The following is a 24,540-nucleotide window of genomic DNA, read 5'->3' on the forward strand; positions in this document are numbered from 1 at the left end:
TTTGGATGGACTGTAGCCTCCTGTCTGAGGGGAGTGGCCTCCTGCCTGAAGAGAGTGGCCTTCTGCCTGAGGGGAGTGGCTCAAATAGTCCGTGTCCAGGGTGAGAAGGGTCGGCTGTGATCCAACCTGCTCGTCCCAGAGTCCTGGAGACGTACAGGTCCTGCAGAGATGCTGCTGATCACCTTCTCAGTAGAGGCACAATGCGCTGTAGTCTCTGTTTGTCCCTGGCAACATTGATCGATCACTTACAAATATATAGAATGTTTGAGTCATCAAGTTAATTGATAAAGATAAAGGGCCAGCCTCTCCACAGATCTGACCTGTGACTGGCAACTGCTTGTCTCTCTGGATAACATGTGCAGAGATAAGAAGGTAGTGGACCCTCATGAGGAGACTCTTCACCTTCTTCATCATGTGGTCCACGGTGTCCACTGCCAGGGACAGACACAGACTGCAGCAGTGTCTCTGTGCGTCTCCAGAACTCAAGGATGAGCAGCTCGGAACACAGCTGACCCTTCTCACCCTGGATATGGAGGCCACTCCCCTCAGGCAGGAGGCCACTCCCCTCAGGCAGGAGGCCACTCCCCCCTTTACACCACAAGAACAGTTTCTTTCCTTCCACTGTTGGACTCATTCAATTGATTAATTAAAGGGACACTTGTCACAACACTTTGTCAGCTAGTTTTGCAATGTTGTTCTGTCCATACTGAACATTTTGTATTATTTTGCCCAGATCAATTTGTATGCAATAGCTTATTTATGGAAGGCCTTTATTTTGTATATTTTACTATCGCTATTAAGTGTTTTTGTGAATTGTTCATTGATAATGGCAAAACATTTCTGATTCAGAATCAGAAATGTTTTGCCATTATCAATGAACAATTCACAAACTGGGCAGCTGTAACTACAGTAGAATTATTCTGAATAATTCTACTGTAGTTACAGCTGCCCTGGGGCAGTCTGATGGAAGGCTTCCAATCTTCAGCGCCTCCGACCACTATTCACTCGCACACCACATTCAAGCAAGACAAGGTGGGTGAAGCGTAGTGCACTGTAGAGCCAGAGCTAGGGTTGCCAACTATCTCAACCCCAAATGAGGGACTCTTTTTTTACAGCTGACCAATAATAATTACAGAAATTACAAGGTTTCATTAGCCATACCATAAACCTATTAATTTCAGTGTAATTTTGGCAAACCACTACTGTACTTGCTTGGATGTATTGTTGATGGGAATAGTGAAGACAATTACTAATTATTATTAAGTTTCTCAAATGTCATGTTAGCATTAGACTATAACCATATGCTTCAGACACTTAACTGACGCTTTACCTTCGGTTTCCCTCTATTGATTTGAATAATACTTGATCTTGAGCTGGCGGTGGCATCAGAGAGCGAGGACAGGTCAGGGATTTCAATTCAATCTGACCTCGGATCAGCGTTCAGCAGCCGGAGTTCGGCTGCCGGGCAATCCGGGACGGTTGGCAACCCTAGCCAGAGCCCCGTGTTCAGGCGCTCTCATCCAAGTACTAACCCTGCTTAGCCTCAGAGCTCAGGCAGAGGGAGGTTTGGTGGCAATATTTAACATTATACGAAAGTTTTTTGTGGTCAATTTTGCATCAAGAATGTTTTATGCAAATAATATTTACAAGAGGGGGCACTTTGTGTGAGACAAAGTGTAGGGAAACTCTGAACTCACTAGTATATTCAGTGTTCTTCCTAATTTTTATTTTAATTTACATCTACCCCAAATTTCAGTCCAAAAAATGTACCCAATGACTTGACACGAGCAGATTTCCAATGTATATTGTTTATACAACAACAGGACACAACCTCCTTCATTTGGACCAACAATCCACATCTGTAAGTTACACTGTTCGGAAGGTATGAATACATGTCTGAGACAGTTGGCCATTGCAGGAATACCCCTACTCTGCTTTATCAAATGCTATAATTTGGTGTTTTGGTTCTCAAGACTGTCCAAAAGCAGAATGAGCCTCACACGAGTCTCATTTGTGTAGCCACTTTCAAAGCAAATCCAGTGTGTTTAAACCTATGTGAATGGTCAGTACCCAAAGCCCAGCTCCTGCTCCAGTCATGAACCAGTGCAGCCTCTGGAGGAGGAGCTGAACATGAGCCATGGCCTGAACATAAACTGTGAAGGAGAAACACTTGGATGTCTCCATCGGCAGGTTAAGGTTCTGGTCACACAGGTTCAAGTGTGGTTGTCGATCCTTAATTGGTCTTTTCTTCTAGTTACAAAAGCTCTATTAAGCCGAGTTGTGTCCACATTTACCGGTAGTTGATAAAGCAAGTTTCAGACATTTGCCCATATATTCAGTCTTTATTTTTTTTCCCCCAACTGAAATATTACGTTGATAAAAATGACAAATTGCATTAGTCGAGAAAAGAACACAGCTTGGTCTTTTCAAAAGCAGAGTAGGGCGAGTTTTAAATGGCAATTTATAAATGAGATGAAAACAACCTGAAGCACCATAAAGGCCTGAAATTAAAGTCTGCAGGCACCAAGACAATTTGTAAAAAAAAACATTAAACAAAACATTCAACGCAGACAAATTTGTACATTTACTATCGCATTTGAAATGAAATCTGAGAAACTGGGTCCACAGAAGTCACAAAACACCTAAAGTCTCTCACAAATTCATTTTAAATGTGTTGAAAAATGAAAACAGTTTTGTGCACGTTCACATCTGTAAGGCTTCATCATCGGAGCACATTTCAAAAGAATAAAAAATTACAAACTTCATATACATTCATTCTCCCAAACGAACAGTCGAGGCAAATCTGTCAAATTAGAATTACAGGGGGTCGTATTATTAAATGCGCCTGTTCTCACTGTGGTGTGACAAAGTGGTTACCGCCTCTTTCAAAATCCAAAATGTCCCCATTGTGTGGACAAATAAAGGCTCTCTTATCTTAAAAATACATATGAAAAACCGATTAATAACCAACTAAAGGAAAGGCCAGGTCTAGTCCAGTCTGGTCTTTATTTGAACTCCAAGTTTCAAGACTAAAAGTGGTCTAAAACTTTCAAATTTGTATGCTTTCTTTTCCTTTATTTGCTGAGGGTTACATATTTTTAAACCAGTTCTTAACCAGGACTAAGTCTCAACCAGGACTGCATTTTGTAGAACAGTTGTACCTAATCATTTGGCCATATAGATTTTAGACTTCAGGCTAAAACTCTCGAGACAGATTTGCAACAATAATTCGTCATCATCAGTTGCATTAGAAAAACACCTAATCATACAAAAAAACAAAACAATATCAGTTAAATAATTTTATAAAAAAAGCAAAATTCCTTTGCTTACATTTCCACAACATTAACGTTTTTAAATGTCTTTTAAAGGCGTCTATGGGAAATAATGCATTGACCATAGAATGTAGTAACAGGGGTCGCAGGCAGGAGCCACATTTATCCTTCATTCATGTGTATAGAGAACAAGTAATTCAGCTCCTATTGAAAAAAAAAATCAGAGGACCACAACCTCATGACATCAGCGGGGGCTACAACGTTTTTTTGAGAAGAATCTGCAGGATTACTGAAACGTGTGATTGAAACCAAACATAACGCCATGTTTGGGATGTTTTGAGGAGGACATTGCATTAGATCATTGTTACAGAGAGAAAAGGCCATTTTGGGAGAATATAGGAGCCATTTTCTTTAAGTCCCTGGTTTACATGTGGTCTAGACTAAAGCCATATTTCCGCTGGTTTGCTTTGGAGCGGATTGGTACGGTCTCCATTGTCTTAAGTGAACTGTACCTGCCCATCCAAAGGGGCCCGAAGTGGAAAACATTCTAGCTCGTTTTGGCTCCAGGTCAACTTTTGCTAAGTGAGATGATTGGATAGGAGAGAACGCAGAAAATAATAATTCCTCATCAAACATGGACTTGATATTCTGATAAACTGCTATATTTCCAGTGATGGAGACTTATATGTTGCCTGGTAAGCCACTGTGTAGATAAATACAAGAAGATCAGAATGGAGGCCAGGCAAACATGCAAGTTGAGCCGACAAGCTTAGCAAAACAAAGCAAGGGCACGTTAGCAACCAAAGTCTTCCGTTTGGTACTCACGTCAAGACCGGAAATAGGCTTATTATATATCCAGTGCATAGTGCATCTAACATTCAAACTCAAAGCAACACGTAAAAAGACGTTAAAACACGGGGTAGAGGCACAGAAGTGAAATAAAATCAGAAAGAGACAAACCAAAATTAGCTTGCAGAGTTCGGCTTTATGATTAAAAAGTGTAATTACCGGTCCAATTGAGATTTTAAATAGTTATGTTAAGGTGACGTCAGCTGCTCACGTAGGAGACCTCTGCCTGTGGAGCCCGAGCCAGGCCCTTGGACCATGGAAACGGATTCTGTGAATAAAAGAACTGTGCCAAAGCGCTCCAAGGCGAACCGGTCGGGGGGGGAACAGGACCAGTCGAAACGTGGCTTTGGCGATGGAATTTATTCATATAACTCACATTATACCTGACGCCAATAATCATGTTTTAAGTAACAGTAGTTTAATCTGAGTCAGGACCAGTTTTTCCCCATTCCGTTTCATCTGTTTGCCTTTCGTATGTACATCTTTTGCTCTTAAGTCCCCTTCATGTACACTTTATAATATCAATAAAAGTCTAGTAATAGTTCCACAGATTTTCAGCATTCTCCGGTCAACTTGGTACAGTCTCCTCTTTTGGGCGGGGTGGGTGGTGGTCCGCGTCGTAGCGTTGCATAGCCTGAAATATTTCCCCCCGTGTCTAAGAGCTCGGGAGGAGGAGGAGGAAGAGCCATATCATCCACAGTTCCTCCTACCTGGTCAGCTTGCAAAGGAGGACCCTGCCTACCCACTGATTTACGCTTCAAGGTCCGGTGCAAGTCGTCCAGAAAGTTCCCCTGCCCCGAGGAACCATTTTTGGGTGAAGCTGGAGGAGAGATGGGTGGAGGGTTGGGTGGGTTGGCTTTCTTTAAACTTTTGCTCCAGGAGTTGGTAACAAGGGGTACAGGCGGCGGAGGAGGGGGTGCTTGGGGCTGCGGGTTCACCACAGCAACTTTGGGGTTATGCGTGTCGTTGCCTGGAGGCGGTGGAGGTGGGAAGAGCTCACAGGCGTTTGGAGGTGGAGGAAAAGAGCTTGCATCAGCAGGTGGAGAGGGGAAATCGCCTTTGGCCTGGTTTACTTTGGCCTGAAGGGCTACTGGCAGGTGGGACAAGTTAAGTTTTCCTGGTTTTGGAGGAGCGGGCGGCCCAGACGAGGGGTCTCTACTTGGGGAGCCACTGTTTGGACACGGAGGAGATGAAAACTGAGTTTGGGAGGAGGCCTGCTGCCCAAATTTACTCAAAAGATTGCGCTTGGACTCTAAATACGATGAAGAAGCTTCAGATTTGATGCTGGAGTTTCGTTGCGGCGTTGGGGGAGCCTTTTTGAAAGCTTCAGGCGGAGATTTTTTTAAAGGAGAGCCTGAATCTGCAGAGGGCAGAGGTGGAGGAGGAGGAGTGGAGTTATTCAAAGGCGGAGGTGGAAAGTCGGGCGTCTGTTGTCCTCCGGGCTGCCATTTTGGTTTGGTTTTGACGGCAGGTGGAGGAGGGGAGAGCGGCGGTTTGGGGGTGTCTGTTTGGGGAGCGAGGGGTGCGTGGGAGGAGGTGCCTGGAAACTGACTCGCAAGTTGTTTCACTAAAGAATTTGAGTTTGGCTTGGCAAGGCTGTGCTGCTTGGGTAGCGTTGGCGGAGGAGGGTTTGGAGACGAATGAAGGCTGAACTGTTTCTTCATAGGGGCAGGTGGGGGCGGGGGAGGAGGGGGTGGCGGGCTGGGACAGCCGAGAGGGGGGGCTGGAGGGAAAGGCGTGACCGGAGACATTGGTTTAGTTGGGACAAATCGAGGAGTGAAGGTTTTGGGCGCAGGTGGAGGAGGTGGAGGGAAACTTGACGATATCTGATGGTTGAACGAGGGAGGTTGAGGGGGGAAGGCTGATTTGTGCTGCTGTGGCGGGGGGGGAGGGGGAGGCGGCGGAGGGGGAGGCGGGGGAAGATGGGGAGGAGCTTGAGCGGGCGGAGTTGAAGCGCGCAAGTGTGCGTTCGGCGAGAACAGGTCGCGCGGAGGGCTTGGGAAACGCTCTTTCAAGGCCTGCTTTATCCCATTGGCGTATGGCGTGTGCATTATGCTGCAAACCGGCGCTGCGGGAGGTGGGGGAGGCGGCGGCGGCGGAGGGGGGAAGACGCTCGAGAGAGGGAAAGACGTCAGGTTCGAGAGTTTTGCCATCGGGTTCGAGAGTTTTGCCATCGGGTTCGAGAGTTTTGCCATCGCTGAACCGGGCATGGGCCTAAACTGCGGAGGCAGAGGAGGAGGAGGAGGCACGTTTGTCCTGGCTGCGATGTGGTTCACGGGCTTCACCACGACCTGTGCGGGTGGAGGCGGGGGAGGAGCGGGCGGAGGCGGGGCACACTGCTGCTGCTGCTTGGCCAGGTTATTCTGGTTCTGTAGCCTGGTGATGGTGCTGAACTTGTACATGTTGAGCACTGTCGTGTTGGCGGAGATGGTTTGGGGCGGGGGAGGAGGAGGCGGCGGCGGCGGAGGGGGCGGAGGAGGCGGCGGTGGCGGCGGCAAGTGTTCGACGGGTAAAGGTGGAGGAGGCGGCGGTGGCGGGGCAGGATTAGGATTAGTCATGGGAAGAGGAGAAAGGGGAGGTACATCAGGAGTTACAGGTGAAGGCAGATTCGGCACAGTTTGGTCGGAGTGACCCGGAGGCGCGGGTGGAATCGGACACTCGGTAATCCCACCCGGAGACTGCAGAGGGGAGGAGTCTAAATTGGTATCGGGTGGAGGTGGAAAGTGAATAATCGGGTCGGGAAAAGGTTGAGCGCGAACAGGACTAGAGATTTTGTTGGAGAAATTGTTGGACTGAGGAGGGGCAGCAGTAGGAGGCGGCGGCGGAGGAAAGCTGGGATTTGAGATGTTTTGCAAAAGAGGAGGTGCCGCATTGGATGCCGAGGCGGGAGGAGAGTGAGCAGGGCTGTTGTTTTTGAGGGGTAGATTTGGGGGAGGAGGCTGGGATGGGGGAGTCTGCTGCAGGGGCAGAGCGGGAAGAGGCTGGGGCAGGTTTGGGGGGAGATTCTGGGGCTGAGGAGGCGGAGGCGGCAGGTCCACGGAGTGTTGGCTGTGGTGCTTGTGTCCGTGGGAGCCGTGGGGAAGAGTCGCCGCTCGAGCCGCTTCCATTCGCATTTGCTGCAAAGATACAATCAAATGTCAGATTTATGCTCATGAAAGGAGAGTCTGCTTTCCTAATATCCATCATCCAAACTGCAAAGACTAAAATTGTACTACATAATTTATTAAATATGATAATTTTTTTAAATAATCATCATTCATCCTTTTTATTCTTTTCATTTCATTTTTTTAATTTTTGATTACTCATCTTGAGATTTCAATTTCAATGTATTATTGTAGAACCCGATATCACATCAGTCGCATCACAGGCTGCACAAAATAGATTTTTATCAAAGGAGATGTTTTTATTTTTATGAAACAGTCACTAAATCGTAGTTCCGGGATGATTGCTGCCTGGTTCGTACGCGTCTGTCTGGCTGCGGTCATTTGTATTGGTTTTATCTGTATTTATTACACGTTCACAAGGGGAAACCAGATATTTCTACATCGGAGCAGACATTCAATGAGCTTAGACACTTTTTTCGGGAACATATTTAAGAAAAAACAGAAGAAAACACCACAGGCTTGCAATGCTACATCAAAGCTAGATAGCTGCACATCGGCAGTAGCTCCAGCACGCCCAGGCACAGGCTCCGGCCAACACTTCGCCATTACTCTGACCACCTCTCGACAGCTCAAGCTCCAAGCTCCAGCGCCGGGTCGGACGTACCGGTGGCAAAGACCCGGAGCCAGATAGACCCGGTGATTATGGGGGCTTTACGGGAGTTTACTGACATGATTATACAAAGACAGACGAGTCATTTTAAATCCAAGAACTGACCAGCCCAGCCACAGCATCGGAGAATGAGAACTCTGATTTTGAAAGGAACCGTATCTACTCTGCAAACTGCAAATAATTGTCTTACAGTCAAAAGGTTGACGATCCGTAATCGCAGAAGCAACATGTGCATTCTAGAGGACACTGAGGGCAAAAATGTGGCCAAGTATTTGGAGATCTGGATCCCTGAAGATCTAAAACAACAAAAGCTGGGAAAATAAAGATTGACCATGCACATCACTCCCTGGCTCCCAAACAGGCCCCAAACCAGCGTCCAGGACCCATTATAATCAAGTTCCACAACTTCAGTGATAAACAGCGTGTCGTGGCTGAATCCAGACGTCTTGCTTCAGGCCAACCCGGATCAGACAAGCTAATTTGCCAATTCATTACCGGCTTTAATTTCATTTTTTCATTTTTATCCCTTTATTTCAATGAAACGGACCTGGACCTTACTGGAGACATGTGAGTTTTTGCCTAATGTGGGCCAGTGTTCAGTAAATGCCAGTAAATACCCCAGTTTACAGAACAAACTAAAGCTGTTGGAAATAAGGATCCTCAAATGCTACAGGAAATTAAAAAGACAAAAAGGTTGAGATTAATGAGCTGGCCTCACAGGAAATAAATAAATAAAAATGCTCTTCACCAGACAAACATTCTCAAAATTATTAATGTGGAAGCTTAGAAAACAAACGGATCGAGAGAACATTTTTCTTGTTTTAACCAAACAGGACCAAATACAAATAATCGTTAGAATCCTTTTACAAAAACATTTCATCAAAACAATAAATCTCTGGGGAATGACAGGTTCGTCTCAGAGTGGTACAAAGCTCTAAAAGACACGTACTCCTTTTATCAACTTTTAACAAGGCACTTAAAAAAGCTCCGATCCCTCCAAGTTGGAAGGAAGCCACCATTTCCTTTTAGAACTAAAGAGGGGAAGGATCGACTTGACTGTGCCTCATACAGATCAATCTCAATTCTGAATGTGGACTACTGTATATACACCTCAATTTTGTCCAAAAGAATGGAACAAATACTCCCAATTCACAATGATCAGACGGGATCTATTAACAAACGTCAAGTTAAAGACAACATAAGACAATCTTCACACATAATGAACTATATAGTTACCAGTAAATTGTTCCAAAACAACAAAACAAAAAACCCTGTAATAATATGCCAGGATGCGGAAAAAGCTTTTGATTCTGTTGGCTGGCCTCATTTATTTAAAGTGCTATCCACATCTAAAATACATGATTTATTTAGAAAAAATGTTGAGGTACCTTGGTGCTCTCCTCAATCTGCGTTCCCCTCTTCCAGGCCTCGGAGAAGATGGAGCTGACCACACTTTGAGAACGCCCGTGAGAAGATCCAGAGTCCACACCACTGTCCCCAGAGTGGTTCGACTGGGACTCTGCAAAACACCACAAAATACTACCTTTATCTGATCATAATCCAGTTACCGCTTGAGTCTCGGTCCAGACTTGGCTCTAGTTCCAAGTTTGTCCTTAGTCCTGGTTCTAGTTCATGGTTAAATCCTGGTTTAGCATTTGCTTTTCTTGGTTTACTTTAGTCTTTATAACTAGTCCTTGGTTTTGGCCTGCTTTAGTCCCGACTCAAGCTCAGTCTTTGGTTTAGTACTAGTTTAGTCCCTGGTTCAGTCCTGTGCTAGTCCCGTTTAAATCCTTAGCCAAATCCCGCTTCAGTCTCTTCTTAGTCCTAGTCCAGTACGAGCTCCATCTCCATTTTAGTATTAGTTTAGTCCCACTTTAGTTCCTGGTCCTATCCTTGTCCCCGTCCCATGGGGCCCAGTGCCGTGGGTTCAGACCTGGGATGCTGGTGCAGCTGGACCCCGAGCGCAGACTGGTGGTGGACAGAGATGACCAGTCGTACGCCGCCTCCGTCCTCCTCATGGCCCCCTGGTAGTTCACGTACAGTTGGCGGCCGTATTTGGCGATCCTGATCCCGTTCACCCACTGGTGCAGGGTCCGGACGTCGTCGCAGCACAAATACTTTATGTACTGAGATTTCTTCTGGATCTGAGGGTGCTGGAGACACACGGAAATGTCAACGGTCAACGTGCCGAAGAGGACGGGACAAAACCAGGAGTCATGCATTTTGTTTAAATCGATATATAACATGATCAAAGGTTTGTTTTCTCGTGAAGGCGTTTGCGTTGTGAAATGTGAAAATTCAAGATGATCAGAGGGAAATATGGACTTTGGGGCATTTGATGGTTTAGTTGTGTTTTTTTTTTTTACATGGCCCATGATCCGTTGCTCCGTTTCAGTTCAGCAAACATGAAGAAATGAAATCAAGCGTTACCTTCAGAGCCAGGCAGTAGTCGGTCGGGGCCTTGTATTTGGAGCGATAGTCTTGGCCGTAGTAAACGTTTACATGGTCGAGCTGAAGGAAGCAAACCAGGTCTCGAGAGGTCTGCACGGAAAAAAGAGAGAGGAGGGGGTCAGAGTGGGAGGGACAGAGGAGGAGCAGAGGGCAGAGAGGAGGAGCAGACAGAGCAGAGGGGACAGAAGAGGAGCAGAGGGCACAGAGGAGCAGACAGAGCAGAGGAGGAGCAGAGGGCACAGAGGAGCAGACAGAGCAGAGGAAGAGCAGACGGTGCAGAGGAGGAGCAGACGGTGCAGAGGGCAGAGAGGAGGAGCAGACGGAGCAGAGGGGACAGAGAAGGAGCAGAGGGCACAGAGGAGGGGCAGACAGAGCAGAGGGGACAGAAGAGGAGCAGAGGGCACAGAGGAGGGGCAGAGGGAGCAGAGGAGGGGCAGACTGAGCAGAGGGGACAGAAGAGGAGCAGAGGGCACAGAAGAGGAGCAGAGGGCACAGAGGAGGAGGAGAGGGAGCAGAGGAGGAGCAGACTGAGCAGAGGAGGAGCAGACTGAGCAGAGGGGACAGAGGAGGAGCAGACTGAGCAGAGGGAACAGAAGAGGAGCAGACTGAGCAGAGGGCAAAGAGGAGGAGCAGACTGAGCAGAGGGGACAGAAAAGGAGCAGAGGGCACAGAGGAGGAGCAGAGGTCACAGAGGAGGAGCAGACTGAGCAGAGGAGGAGTAGACGGAGCTAAGGGCACAGAGGAGGAGCAGACCTTGGCTTTCCCCTTTGGGACATAATAAATCCCTGACGCTCGGAGCAGGAAATATCTTTTCTTCCAGGACTTTTTTCCATCTTCTTTAAGCCACAAAACTCCTTCGATTTCAGGCACAGACACTGAGCTGCCGCAAAAACACTCCTAAAAATGCATTATAGAACATGTCAGTGAAATCTTTTTTGAAAAAACAAAAAAAGAATGATGAAAGGTCCTGAATCCTCACCTCCAGAAGCGCCTCTTTGTTCCTGTCGGCCATTTCAGTCGTCTCCTTCCGCCCCAACAAATAGTTCTGCAAAAATGAATGTTTTAGTCCTGCGTGCAAGGATACAAGTCCATTCACAACCAGAAGCGCAAAACATGAATAAACCAGGACTAAACAGGGAGTTAATGGTCTAAATAAGGTCTTAATCCGGACTAGATCAAAAAGACTAAACAGGGCTTGACCAGGACTGAACCATGAACTACACTACTCTTAACTTGGACTATTCTAGGTTTAACCCGGGTTTTGCCCTAACCCTGACCTTTACCTGTGGGTTCTTGAAGAGAGCGTACTTCTCGATTCGTTCAATGAACATGAGTTTGTTATGGCTGTCTCTGGTCCAGTTCAGAAGGTTCTCCACCAGGTTTTCATGGTCCTCAAATATGCGCTCTGAAAAGACAAAAACAAAAAAACAATATTATCACTTTTAAATGTGGTGTACCTGATTTTCAAAAGGTGAAAGGAGGAAGTAAATATGTAAACCTGTCTAGTTCCTGGCTCTCACAAACCATTTGGTACATCATTAATATATAGTTATACAATATCATAGTTTTGTAGCTTGTCTTGTGCAACTGGACACTTACATGTCTCCTGAGGGTAATCAAGGAAGGAAAGATAGAAAGCTCTATCCATCTAAAAAAGTCGGATACAACAGCTTTAAATTGTTACCGTAACATTTTAATTACCAGTATTTTGGTGTTCCTAAAGATTGAGTATTTGAGTGCTTTTTAGATAGTAGTAGGTAGTACTAGTACAAGTAGCACTACTAGCAGCAGCAGTAGTATGTAGTAGTGTCTCACCGCTACAGTATCAGTAGTAGTACTACGTACAATGACAAAGTCAGGTACTGTATCTCTACATTGTTCCTTTTTTTAGATTGTAAAATCATCCTGCCCAAAGACTACAGGGTGAGATTAGCATCTTTTGCTTTAACTTGGTATAAGACATCTTTCTTGTTTGTTTCCTGTAGAAATAAAGAACATGTAGTGGCAGCTCACCCATGCGTAGCTCAGACAGAGTCTCCACCAGGCTCCAGTCGGGGGAATATCCACAGTGAGACTTGTCCAAGAGCGAGTCCAGGACCTGTCTGACCGTCTGACGCTCGTCCACCATCATCGTCTTTGAGCTCTCGTCAGACATGTGCACGCGGATGACCAACTGTAGGGGGTTAAACCAGGTTTAGACTGGGTTTAGATCAGTAACAAAAGCAAGAACTGAACTCACGCTAAATGAAATACAACTGAATCAAAAGCTAGAATTTATAAAACCATTTTCATCAGAATGAAAATTACTTTCAGATTGAAGTTGAAACGTCTTTAATTCTAAAAGCAATGTCCATGACTACCATTGAAATCTTTACTACCATAGACCACTCCTGGACTTTATCGACTTTAATAGAGTTTAATGATTGTAATTTGATGATCAATTGTGTTTAGGTAATCTCCTGTCTTCTGTGAACCTCCCGGTGTTTCCGTGAAGTCTTAGTTTGTGTAAAAGCTTTAATCCTGTAGTTTAGACCTCTACAAAGTTTTGAAATACATAGGATTTTTGGATTAGTTAAATATTTACCCCAGTTAGTCTAGTCCAATGCCTCACACATCACTCTTGGTCATGTTTCAGTTTGATTGTCGTTTGAGATTTAAAAATCTCAAAGGATTATTTCAGATTAATGCTAATCTGTTGAAAAATGTGGGTCCTTATTTCTTCCTGGTTAAGTTATACATTTAGTCTTTGTTTAGTACTGGCTTAGTCCCCATTTAGACAGTCAGTTCTTTCTAAACTCATTCTCAAATCAACCTGTCACATTCCTCTGTTGGCTCACTGCTGCCCCCTGCCTTTTACTATCAAAAGCTGCATTGACCTACTTTAGCTCTGAACGCAAGGAGACAAGACAATAAACTAGATGAAAAGCTGGTTTAAACCGAGCACTACATCAGGACTGAAGAAGCACTGAAACGGGACTAAGGTCTCAAACCGGAGGGCACCTAGGACGCTCTAAACGAGGACTAAAGTCTAATATTCAATGATTATTTTTACCTTTTTGACCTGAGCCTCTTTGATTTTCTCCAGCGCCACACGGATCTTCTCTGCCTTCTGCTTGGCCGCCTGCTCCTCCTGCAAAAAACAAACACACAAATAATCAAATGGTGAAAATAAATATTAAAGAAAGATATCCATATTCAATAAATACAATTAAATAAATGAAGGTAATAAATGCGTTCATTAAAAAGACAAGAAAAATGTGAATTCAATTTGTATTAAGATCATTCCACACAAAAAACACATCTATAATTACTTTTATTCAATAATCTCCTACCTATGACACTTACAGTATATTAAATATAAATCTATACATGCAACGCTATGTATGCAACTTGGGTCGACATCGATGCGTCTACATGTTTCCCATATTCAGTCTCTCAAATTCTTACCTTTCCTTTCCAACAAGATGCCATCATTTTTACCCGATTGTTTCCGTTTTAAATCCCAAATAATTCCAATGTGGCATTTACTCTTCCGATTCAGATGCTTCCGACATCTTTGATCACAGAAAACCAGGACAAAAGCGACACATTCCGTAAAAGAAACAAAAATCCTTTCACAAAATTGGGAAAACACTAAAATAAATTGTAAAATAGAGGTCTACCTGTCAAAATATGGCATTAAAGTATGTTGACAATGGGAATAAACCAGAATATTTTGACAGGCAGCGTTGTGAAAAGCGAGTAGGATGTGAGTAGAGCCGTTTGACCCTCCCCCAAACCCAAACCAGGTCTAGCCCGATTTCACACGATCGTTTCCCCTTTTTAAAGTCGGAGTGGAGTGTTCGGAGCATGCCCAATCGATCTGAACCTAAATCCACGAAAAAGTACAAAAAAAGGAGTCCATGGATTCAAAAAACCAGGACAAAAGCGTGACGGAGGATTAGACGTAGGAATGTGAACAATCTGGCACATGATAACAGGTCGGAGGGTGAAGGAGAAAAAATAAACATTACAATTAATAATCAGGACTAAAGCGGGGACTAAACAAGGACCAAAACAAAGGCCTAAACCGGGCTTACGAGAGGATTAAACCAAGACCTAATCAACGGTCTAAACAAGGACTAAACTAAGTCAAATCCTGGAATTACAAACTTGATTTGTAGTCCCATTAATATACATTTAAAACCAGAACTAGTCAAATTTGGGACAGAATTAAGCCTGGACTAAACCCGTACTAGAGGAGGACCAAACCAAGACTAAATTGGACTCAAATTCAAGTGTGAACAATGCCAAAATCACAAAAGGTTGAATCAAAGACTAAACCAGCACTGAAATGGACCTAAACAAAGTCTATGTCCACGATTAAACAATAGTCTTAACATTAGAGTTTTCTCAATAAAAAGTCATATGTGCACGCATCTAAAAAGAGCAGAACCAGTGCTGACCCGGGACTAAAATGGGACTAAAGCGAGAGGAAAAAAAATGACTAAACTAAAACTTAACAAAGACCAAACAGCATCAAAAGATCTTAACCAGAACGACATCAGAAATAAATCAACAGTAAACCAGGACTAAACTTGGCCCGAGACTGGACTAGAACAGGGCTAAACCTTGTGGTCTTACCTTGGTCAGAAGGTGAGCTGGTTTTCCGGCAATGTTTTTCAGAATGAGCGACGTTTCTTTGTCCAGATACGGATGCTTTAAGAGGGAATCAGAAAAGATGACAATATTGTAAAAATCAGCACAAAGTGGATTATTTAAAGAATTAAAGAAAGAGTTGATTTGGAAGATTTGATTGGCTGCTGCTGCAAAGAAAGACAGACGAGGGTTAACTACATATAGGAGAAAAGTTTACAAATTTAAAACAATTAAATCAATAAAGAGAAAACTGTTAGAGAATTCTACATAAATAACGAATTTACCCCAATTTCACAAAAGATGAGACACTTTTAAACCAATGTTAGTGATGTAAAAATTCCATCAATTTTGCTCATATCTTCTAGACCCAGACAGAAATATAAAATACAGAAGCAATTTTGTTTAAAGCTATTTTTTTTATATAATTGTGCTGTTTATTATGAGTCAGTGTCTCCCATTTTTTATGAAATGTGGATAAAAGAATTGGAGAAATTGTGGATTTTATTTTAATTACCAATTTTCTCTACACACAAACAACAGGATCTAACAGGGTCTAACCAAGGACTAAACCTGGTCTAAACCCAATCTAAAACATGGTCTAAACCAGGTCTGATCCCAGGACTAAACCAGGTCTAAACCAGGTGTCTCTCACTTACAACAACCCTCTCGCTGTCGCTCCCTGCTGGTGTGAAGTGGAGCTGCCGTCGGGCGGTTTTACCTGTACTCTGGGTTAGACACATAGTATGTCAGATGCCCTTCCCCACAAACCTTTGGAAATCAACAGCTTAAAGGTGCACTGTGTAACCTTTGTAATGAGAGTCCAACACCAGGGGCCAATGTAAAGCGTCTCTTGGCTTTACAAAACTGCAGAGATCTGTCTTTTTAATTTAAAACGTCCTAAAAAAAAAAACTTAAATTAAAACCATTTAAAATGTTTTGGTCACCACTTTAGAAAGTTTATGTTAATAAACCACGCTAAACATTGCTAGGCCATATCCTATTGTTCATTATGTATCGTGATTTGCTTTCGGGGCAATAATAAATTTGGAACATTGCAATATAATTGTGCGTACACTGCAGCTGATTTTTCTCACAGTTATGAGGGGGAAAGAGCGTGGCTAATTACAAATGTGACTGTGGAGGCTCTGCAGACAAACATAATAATGACTGAAAAGGGTTGAGGAGTAGAAGCAATATAAATATCCTAATAAGTTGGTACAAATATCACTATTTGTCAAGCGGCAATGATATCATAAATTCAATTGTTAGCTAAAATGTTTTCGTATCTCATGATAAAAAGTTTGGGCAATATCGCCCTGTGCTGAATGCTACACGTGGTAATGTTTTATATTGAGGTTCTGGTTTTTCATAGTTTGTGATGTTTGAAGGCTAATGCTAACTCTCCCATTTAAAAAGCATCGGAGCTAGTGTATGGAACTGTACCAGTCTTAAGAATGTAGGCGTCAGTAACATCTTCATGAAACAAGCGGCAGACCCTCCATCAGAAAGTCATTTAGTGCACCTTTAAGAGAAAAAAGGCAGTGGAGCAGAATATAGGTGCTTGTTTCACCTCAGTCTGGTTCTGTCCGGAGACGGTCTGTCTTGATGTGTCCAGGGAGTCCACACTGGCCCTCTGCTCCGTGGCGCCCCCCACAGGCCTTGCCCTGTCATGACTGCCCTCCGCACTGCCTGTGGATGCAGCAGAGGGTCTCCTGAGGGTCGACCCTGATGTGGAGCTCGAGGAGGAGCCGGAGGAAGAGGAGGAGTCACGAGCCGCCTGGTCCATGCTCGCAGATGCCTGGTCCAGACGGGCAGTAATCTCATCCAATGAAAGAGCAGAGGGGGCAGGGCGCGAGGCGGAGCCACGCACAGAGCTGGCGGGAGAGGCGCGAGTGCTGCTGCTGGAGCTGCCTTCAGGGAGCGACAACACAGAGAGGTTTAAGTCTCCGGGTCGGTCGGTCCCCCGGGTCGGTCGGTCCCCCGGGTCGGTCGGTCCCCCGGGTCAGTCGTCCCATGGGTCGGTCGGTTCCATGGGTCGGTCGGTTCCATGGGTCGGTCGGTTCCATGGGTCGGTCCCCCGGGTCGGGCTCCCGGGTCGGGCTCCCGGGTCGGTCCCCCGGGTCGGGCTCTTAGACCACTTTATTCTGCTCTATGTCTTTGTATTTGGTACATTAGTTCAGCCTTAGTCTTTGGTTTGTACTCGTACCTCCACTGCTGCCCGCTCCTCCCGTGTTGCTCCTGGTGCCGTTGCTCTGACTCCCTTGTGCCCTCTGCTGGGGCCCTTTGGCCGGCTGACTTCTGACCCCTGACCCTGGTCTGGAGGTCGGTGTCAGCTCCTGTTCGATGGAGCAGAGGTCAGCCATAAGAGCGTCCAAGTCCACCGGCTCGCCCTGGTTCAATGCCTCTGTAACAGAAGTCACAAACAGACTGCTTATCAAAACTGAGAACACCGGGTTTGAGGGTGGAAAGAATGACGTTTTTACTTTAAAACCAGGGTTTTCTGTTGCAGTTTATATAGTGAATGTTGCTTTATGTGCATCAGGGGTTTGAAACTAATGTTTTATCTTGTATTCATGATAGGATAATCCAGTATTGTGCATCTGGGTTTGCATCGCACACACTTTCTGGGATTTTTCAACACATCTCCATCAAATAAAAAGTAACGTGAGACATGTAGCACTCTATTATGACATCAAACCCATCTACAGTCACAGTTACAATGAATCAATTTAGTTGTGTTTTCTGATCTTCAGAACTGAACTTGCTTTGTCAGTAGTGAGAGCTCACAGGAGTGAGGGGGAAAGACACAGAGCACACAGGAGTGAGGGGGAAAGACACAGAGCGCACAGGAGTGAGGGGGAAAGACACAGAGCACACAGGAGTGAGGGGGAAAGACACAGAGCACACAGGAGTGAGGGGGAAAGACACAGAGCACACAGGAGTGAGGGGGAAAGACACAGAGCGCACAGGAGTGAGGGGGAAAGACACAGAGCACACAGGAGTGAGGGGGAAAGACACAGAGCGCACAGGAGTGAGGGGGAAAGACACAGAGCGCACAGGAGTGAGGGGGAAAGACACAGAGCACACAGGAGTGAGGGGGAAAGACACAGAGCACACAGGAGTGAGGGGGAAAGACACAGAGCACACAGGAGTGAGGGGGAAAGACACAGAGCACACAGGAGTGAGGGGGAAAGACACAGAGCACACAGGAGTGAGGGGGAAAGACACAGAGCGCACAGGAGTGAGGGGGAAAGACACAGAGCGCACAGGAGGGAGGGGGAAAGACACAGAGCGCACAGGAGTGAGGGGGAAAGACACAGAGCTCACAGGAGTGAGGGGGAAAGACACAGAGCACACAGGAGTGAGGGGGAAAGACACAGAGCACACAGGAGTGAGGGGGAAAGACACAGAGCGCACAGGAGGGAGGGGGAAAGACACAGAGCGCACAGGAGTGAGGGGGAAAGACACAGAGCGCACAGGAGTGAGGGGGAAAGACACAGAGCACACAGGAGTGAGGGGGAAAGACAGAGCACACAGGAGTGAGGGGGAAAGACACAGAGCACACAGGAGTGAGGGGGAAAGACACAGAGCACACAGGAGTGAGGGGGAAAGACACAGAGCACACAGGAGTAAGGGGGAAAGACACAGAGCACACAGGAGTGAGGGGGAAAGACACAGAGCGCACAGATTGTTGCCAAAACTTAGAGAAATCGCCCATAAAAGACATTTCTTTAAGGTAGTTGAGGTCATTTAGATTTCCCTCAAAAGACAATCTTTACTCTTTTTCACTCCACTCTAGAAGTTACCGTTGATGTTGTACATGGAGAAGCGGTAGGAGAAGTTGGCCATGTTGGTCTCCTGTCTAAGAGGAGGCTTCTGGACGCTTTTCTGAGGTCGTCCATCGTCCAGACTCTGAAGAAATAACACAACAAGTTTGTCATTCTGTGAATACAGGCGCAAAATAAATATAGGATAAGGAGTTGTTTTTTGATCATTGTGAACAAACGTAATATAAAGCTAGTAAGTTGCCACTTATGTGTCCTTGCTTCACTGCGATTGGTCACGTAACATTGTAAAGAGTTCAGTACCTTTCTTTAAGCGGAGAATTGCTGCACTGTTGTTCTTGAGGCTCAACATTTTATTTTAGTAACTTAATCTGTTTAATTCAGTGTTAAAATGTATCTTGGTTCTTTTTGTGTTTTGTACTTTATGTCCATAGTTTATGTGATGCTTGTATTGTTTTACACTGTGCAATCTGAGATGTTTGCGTGCGTTCCAATGGTGTTTTTAAATTACAAATGGGAAATCAACTAAATTTAATCTGTTGTTGTCCAGTAGGATTTTTAAAATACATTATTATCAATCAAATTATATGAAAATATCATGACTGAAGGCGTCTACAAAGATCATATTTAGGAGTAAAGTAATTATTTATTTAATTGTTAAGGCAAGAAAATGCATCATTTGGAGGTAATAGCAACTTTTTAAAATTAATATTCTTCCCGTTAGTGACATTGGGATGAGATGATAAAAATGTCTTCTGTTTGTTAGGAATCATAACAACTTTTTCATTCGATGTGACTATTTGAATGAGCCAAACACAAGAACTGAGAAGCTGCATCAGTGCAAGTTTTCTCATGGTTTAGAAACATAACAGAATCATATATTATACAAGAGTATGTGCCAAAGGACATGAGCAGCGACACGTTTAAGGAACACAAGCTAAAACCTAAATACTTTATTAACCAGCAGTCTAATATTTTTAGTCTGCATGTATTTATGCTTCTCACTCAAAGGTTGGAAAGGAGATGGTTGCTACGGGATACTGTTGCCAGGCGACAAGAGTTGGATCGTCACTGTGACCGTTGGCATGGAAACTACAGGCTCTGATCCACCCGTTTGTTATAGTATATACAGTGGACTGTTTTAGTCAGCGATCAACCTACATCGTTACTTCAGGACGAGTCCAGCGCAGCAGCTAACGATTATTTTAGTTGATTACAATGAAAGGCAAGTTTATTTGTAGAGCACATTTCATACATAAGGCAAATCAAAGTGCTTCACACAGCAGGCAGCAGCAAGAAATTACAGACAGACATACAATAAAATTAACTAAATTAAAAAAAAATTATAAAAATTTCTTTCTTAAGCACTATTGTTTAGACGGAACGTTACTCTTATTTGAGTACAATCTTTGGCTACTCTACCCACCTCTGGTAGTTCATGCCAAGCTAGTAGTCTCTAATTTGAGTCATAGCACATACCATATTTTCCGAACTATGAGTCGCACTGTTGGAGGGATAACTCCGGACTGTCCGGACTGTAAGGTGCTAGTTCTGGGTTTGTAGAAGTCACAGCTCGGGAGTGAATGCCAGAGCACTACTTAAGGCCAGGAAGGATGATCGGAAAAGATACGATGTGCTTTTGGTAGCTTTATTAACACTCACAAGTAGACGCAGACAATAACCACACATACATATTTCTCCTCGCCACAGGATCAAAGGCGGAATGTAGCTGCTATGTAGTGTCACTAAGTCAAGGGACGTCCCGCCGGTGACAGCATAAGACCCTCGGTGATGCAGGAGGAAAGAGTAAAGGTGGAATGCAGGGATGTCATAAGACACCCTGTGGTGCTGGCGCGCCTCTAGTGGTCGCCCCATGAACCAAAGTCTGAGGAATAAAGTCTGGCGGTAATGCAACACTTGGATGCCAACCGCCATAAAACAACAACAACAACAACAACAACAACAACAACAACAACAACACAAGAGCATAGGAGCACAGGGGCCGCGGCGGGGCCTTTTGCACACGCACCTTTTTTCATAGTTTTGGCCGGGGTGCGACTTATATATATTTATTCCTTATATACTTATACTCCAGAGCGACTTATATTTGATATTTTGTGTTATTTTCACACTTGCAACTGCGTTTCATACTCCAATGCAACTTATAAATGTTTTTTTCTTCTCTATTATGCATTTTTTGGCTGGTGCGACTTATAGCCCGGAAAATACGGTATTAGTAACTGTACAAAGTAGTTGCACTCCTATGTGTGTACCATTACTAGTACCAATTACAGTAGTATTTGAAATCGTAGCAATTGCAGTAGTAGCAATAGTACTTATACCTGTGTGAGTTTGTCGAGTTCGCCGAGCCACGCCCCAAACATCTGGTCCAGATCCTGGTCTTCTTTGTCGCTGTCCTCTTCCGCTCCATGGTCCAATTCATCATCGGACACTTGATCCATCTGGAAACATAACCATAAAACTATTAAAAATAAATATAGAGCACACCTGATCTGTATGGAGGAGCTTTAAAAACTATAACATTTTGAGTTTGAGGGTCTCATGTAGTGATAAAAGGAGAGGCAAAGCTTGAACACCAGACATTTAGTGTTTTTACTTTATTTTTAGCAATTGATTAAAAAAAAAATACTCAAATTTAAAAACTCAAACCTTTCAACAAAAATATATATCATATCACAGATTATCCTACAACATTTACTTTTAATGCATTCTTTGCGTTTGTGTTTTTGCATCACTATAGAGAGGTTAAAATATAATCCAATAATACAATAACTCTAGGTCCACTCCTGTTCAGAGAAGTGGAGGAGGTTTTATTTGTCGCTCGCACGGGTTCAGAGTTTGTTTAGAGAGTTTCTGGGTCAGACCCAAATTTGTTCAAAGTCTTATCGGTCTCCGACCAATCATTAACAGCATAGGAAATATCTGCTGCCGGGGTCCTCCACAGCCCTCAAAAACACATGAAACTGGGCGAAAGAAATTAAGATGTGGGTGATATTTTATTGTTTTTTGTTTTTTTTTGTATCCTGATCACAATATTCAAATTATTTTGTTCAGAAGTAAAAAAGTTAAATGTATTAGTTGTAAAATGTAAATGTGATGAGCCTGGTTTAAGTCTATTGTCTAGAAATGTGACACGTGGCTTTAAATGTATTGCTTGGAAGTTCAAGTATCGCAAAAAGTGAGTGAACGGTAAAACAAAAAACACAAAAAGAGCAGATATATCACTTTATACTCGTTATCCATGGGCAATTTTAGGAATAAAAATGTATGCTGTAATAATAAAACCTACCCCTGGAATGTGCTGCTCACAAACAAGACCCAGAGCGACCAGGACTGAACCAGGACTGAACAATAAGCCTAAGTCCTTCTGTGACATGGCAGACACAGACTAATCATGTTGTGAAAAATCTGCAGCATGAGAAACCGGACGTGGATGAGAATTCCCCATTTTTATTTGGTCTGAGTTCAACAGGAAACGGCAGCTGCAGGACATAACAGCGACTAAACTGGGGTTGCGACTACTTTGTTCATTCAATTATTACCGGCATGTTGAATTATAAATGATCTATATGTATTGTACAACTTTTACAGATTAATTGATGGGGCAGGGAACAAAAACGTGCCCTGGTTTAGTCCCTAGTTAAGTCCCTGGTTTTGTCCCGGCTCCAGGCTCCTCCTCGGACTGTGGAAAAGTGGAACCATCTGACTCTAAATCACAGTGTGTCATCCATAAAATGTACTCTGACTCTGCTCCTGTTGTTCACACACAAACAACTGGTCTCTATTCAGGCATTTTATATTCATTTAACGCCAACAAACAAAGATCCTGGTTAAGACCCTGGTTCCGGCTCTCGTTTGGCATCACAGCAGATAGTGAAGTACATGGGTTTTTATTGAAATGCTGTGGAACGGGGCTATGTCCTGGAGCTGCCCCTCAGTGGAGCTCCACAGGCCGCTCCTGGAAATAGACACCACCCGCTATGCACCTGCTCCCCCCCCCCGAACGGGAACAGTCTACCACCTGGAACATTAGACTTTTCATTCATGCGTCTATGCTCCAGCTGCCATTTCTCTCTCTCTCTCTCACGTCACCTCTTCACTTTCTTTGCCCCGCCCCTCAACGTTTTCGCTGTCCATGGGATTCAAAATACAAAAACAGGACCATTTCCATAGCAATGAAGAATTCAAACAAAGTAGAATGTACTTAAAATTGGAAAAAGTCCTCAAAATGTTCTTTTCTCTTTCCATCGTCATATTTTCTTTTACTCCTCCCAGTTTATAACACATCTCGTTTCTCCCCTTCTCTCTCTCCCTTCCTCCATTCTCTCTCCTAATACTACTAATGATAGTGATCAATATAAATCTAGTATCAAAACTTGATATTGATTTGAACAAAGTAACAAAACTGTGGGGAAAGAATCACATAAAGAGGACACAAACTGAACTTGTAGAAGTGTTTTACTCATTGAGATAAAGTGATGAAGCGACATATGGATTGTGGGTGGCATATTCAGGGTTTTGTTGGCAGAATATATAATGTGCAATATATCAATGTATACATCAAACACCACACTGTGATATCATATGGCGAGCCGTGTGTCGTGTATTGTATCGAGTCGTGACGGACCCTGGGATTCCAGTCCTATTTTATAATCAGTGTGGTATTTAAATCTGTGTTGAGTATTGGAAATTGTGATGTTGTCATTTGTTCTCTTCATTTTAGACCCGCTGAAGTCCTGCCTTCTCTCTAAACAAATAACCTTATGAATATTTGTGATTTCAGTTGTGATTCAAATAATGGTGATTATCATTATTCCCATAATCAGACCTACCACTCTTCTTCTCCCTCTCTTTCCTCATCCTGCCTCCAATAACACATACCGGTCCCCTGGTATGCCCCGTCGCTCCTCTCACTCCTCTCACTCGTTCACTGTGACACTTGTCGTTTAAACACATGTCCATTCTGAAACATGAGGTTGGGAAAAGAGTCTTTGCCTGAACCTCCAGCTGTCGCTCAGTCCTGCTTTAGTCCACAGTTTTAGTCCTGGGTTTGTATCACGATGAAATAGTTTATGATTAAAAGAAACCATTAAAAGAACTATAAATTATGCCACGTAATACTACTTCTGCAGCTACAGAGGCGAGTCAGATGTTTTTTGTCTTTAAAAACAGGAACATTAACAGAGAAATACTCCATCTAATTTTCCTGCTCCTGTATTTGTCCTAAATATTTTCATATTTCCCTCCAATCTGGATAAACCTGCTCTAAACTCCACAATGACACTCTGTGGACACATTTACATCACATTTGCATTGAACAGTGCAAAACATAGCGTTTACTCAGAGTGAGAACATAAAAGGTTTAAGGTTTTAGTGGTTTAGAAGGAATCTTAAGTATCTTAAATAATTTACTACTTTTTGTCATTTGTAATGTTTGAGTGCAGCTCTGTCCATTTGACCTCAGAATCACCCCAGATGTGGACCACTTACAAGTCTGCTCTGATGACCCAACAGACCTCAATGGAGTCCAGACCCCTTTACTACCAAGTTGGTCATTTCGGTGTAAACGGTGCTACGAAGTGTGATCACATTCTATCGGGGCAGATCTCGATAGCTAACTTTGGGCTGACCTTGTTCCCCCAGGAGCACAGCTGAAAGGTTCTTTTAGTGCTCCAGAAGTTTTCTTGATCAAATCTAAATTGTACCCAAATGATACTTTTTTAAAACATGAGGCTGATCTCAACATTTCA

General features: G+C 44.0%; 1 protein-coding gene across 2 annotated transcripts in view; it reads right to left on the reverse strand.

The window, feature by feature from the left end:
* Positions 1-3,687: 3,687 nt before the first annotated feature.
* Positions 3,688-24,540, reverse strand: part of raph1b (Ras association (RalGDS/AF-6) and pleckstrin homology domains 1b) — a 32,595-nt gene continuing 11,742 nt past the window's right edge. Inside the window, exons 3-17 of one of the 2 annotated variants that reach the window (XM_072448454.1) lie at positions 21,112-21,231; positions 18,791-18,896; positions 17,191-17,388; positions 16,555-16,895; positions 15,641-15,709; positions 14,970-15,044; positions 13,399-13,476; positions 12,360-12,519; positions 11,630-11,751; positions 11,326-11,391; positions 11,100-11,243; positions 10,326-10,436; positions 9,829-10,048; positions 9,284-9,414; positions 3,688-7,237 (exon numbers count right to left, since the gene is read on the reverse strand). In XM_072448454.1, coding sequence (XP_072304555.1) covers positions 4,676-7,237; positions 9,284-9,414; positions 9,829-10,048; positions 10,326-10,436; positions 11,100-11,243; positions 11,326-11,391; positions 11,630-11,751; positions 12,360-12,519; positions 13,399-13,476; positions 14,970-15,044; positions 15,641-15,709; positions 16,555-16,895; positions 17,191-17,388; positions 18,791-18,896; positions 21,112-21,231 — 4,503 coding nt within the window. In that variant the 3' untranslated portion in view covers positions 3,688-4,675. The remainder of the gene's footprint in view (positions 7,238-9,283; positions 9,415-9,828; positions 10,049-10,325; positions 10,437-11,099; positions 11,244-11,325; positions 11,392-11,629; positions 11,752-12,359; positions 12,520-13,398; positions 13,477-14,969; positions 15,045-15,640; positions 15,710-16,554; positions 16,896-17,190; positions 17,389-18,790; positions 18,897-21,111; positions 21,232-24,540) is intronic. The other variant, XM_072448524.1, reaches the window with a different exon arrangement.

The sequence above is a fragment of the Eucyclogobius newberryi genome, unplaced genomic scaffold, assembly GCF_026437365.1.
Source record: "Eucyclogobius newberryi isolate DKJ021-1_F unplaced genomic scaffold, fEucNew1.0.hap1 SCAF_1, whole genome shotgun sequence".
Lineage (NCBI taxonomy): Eukaryota > Metazoa > Chordata > Actinopteri > Gobiiformes > Gobiidae > Eucyclogobius > Eucyclogobius newberryi.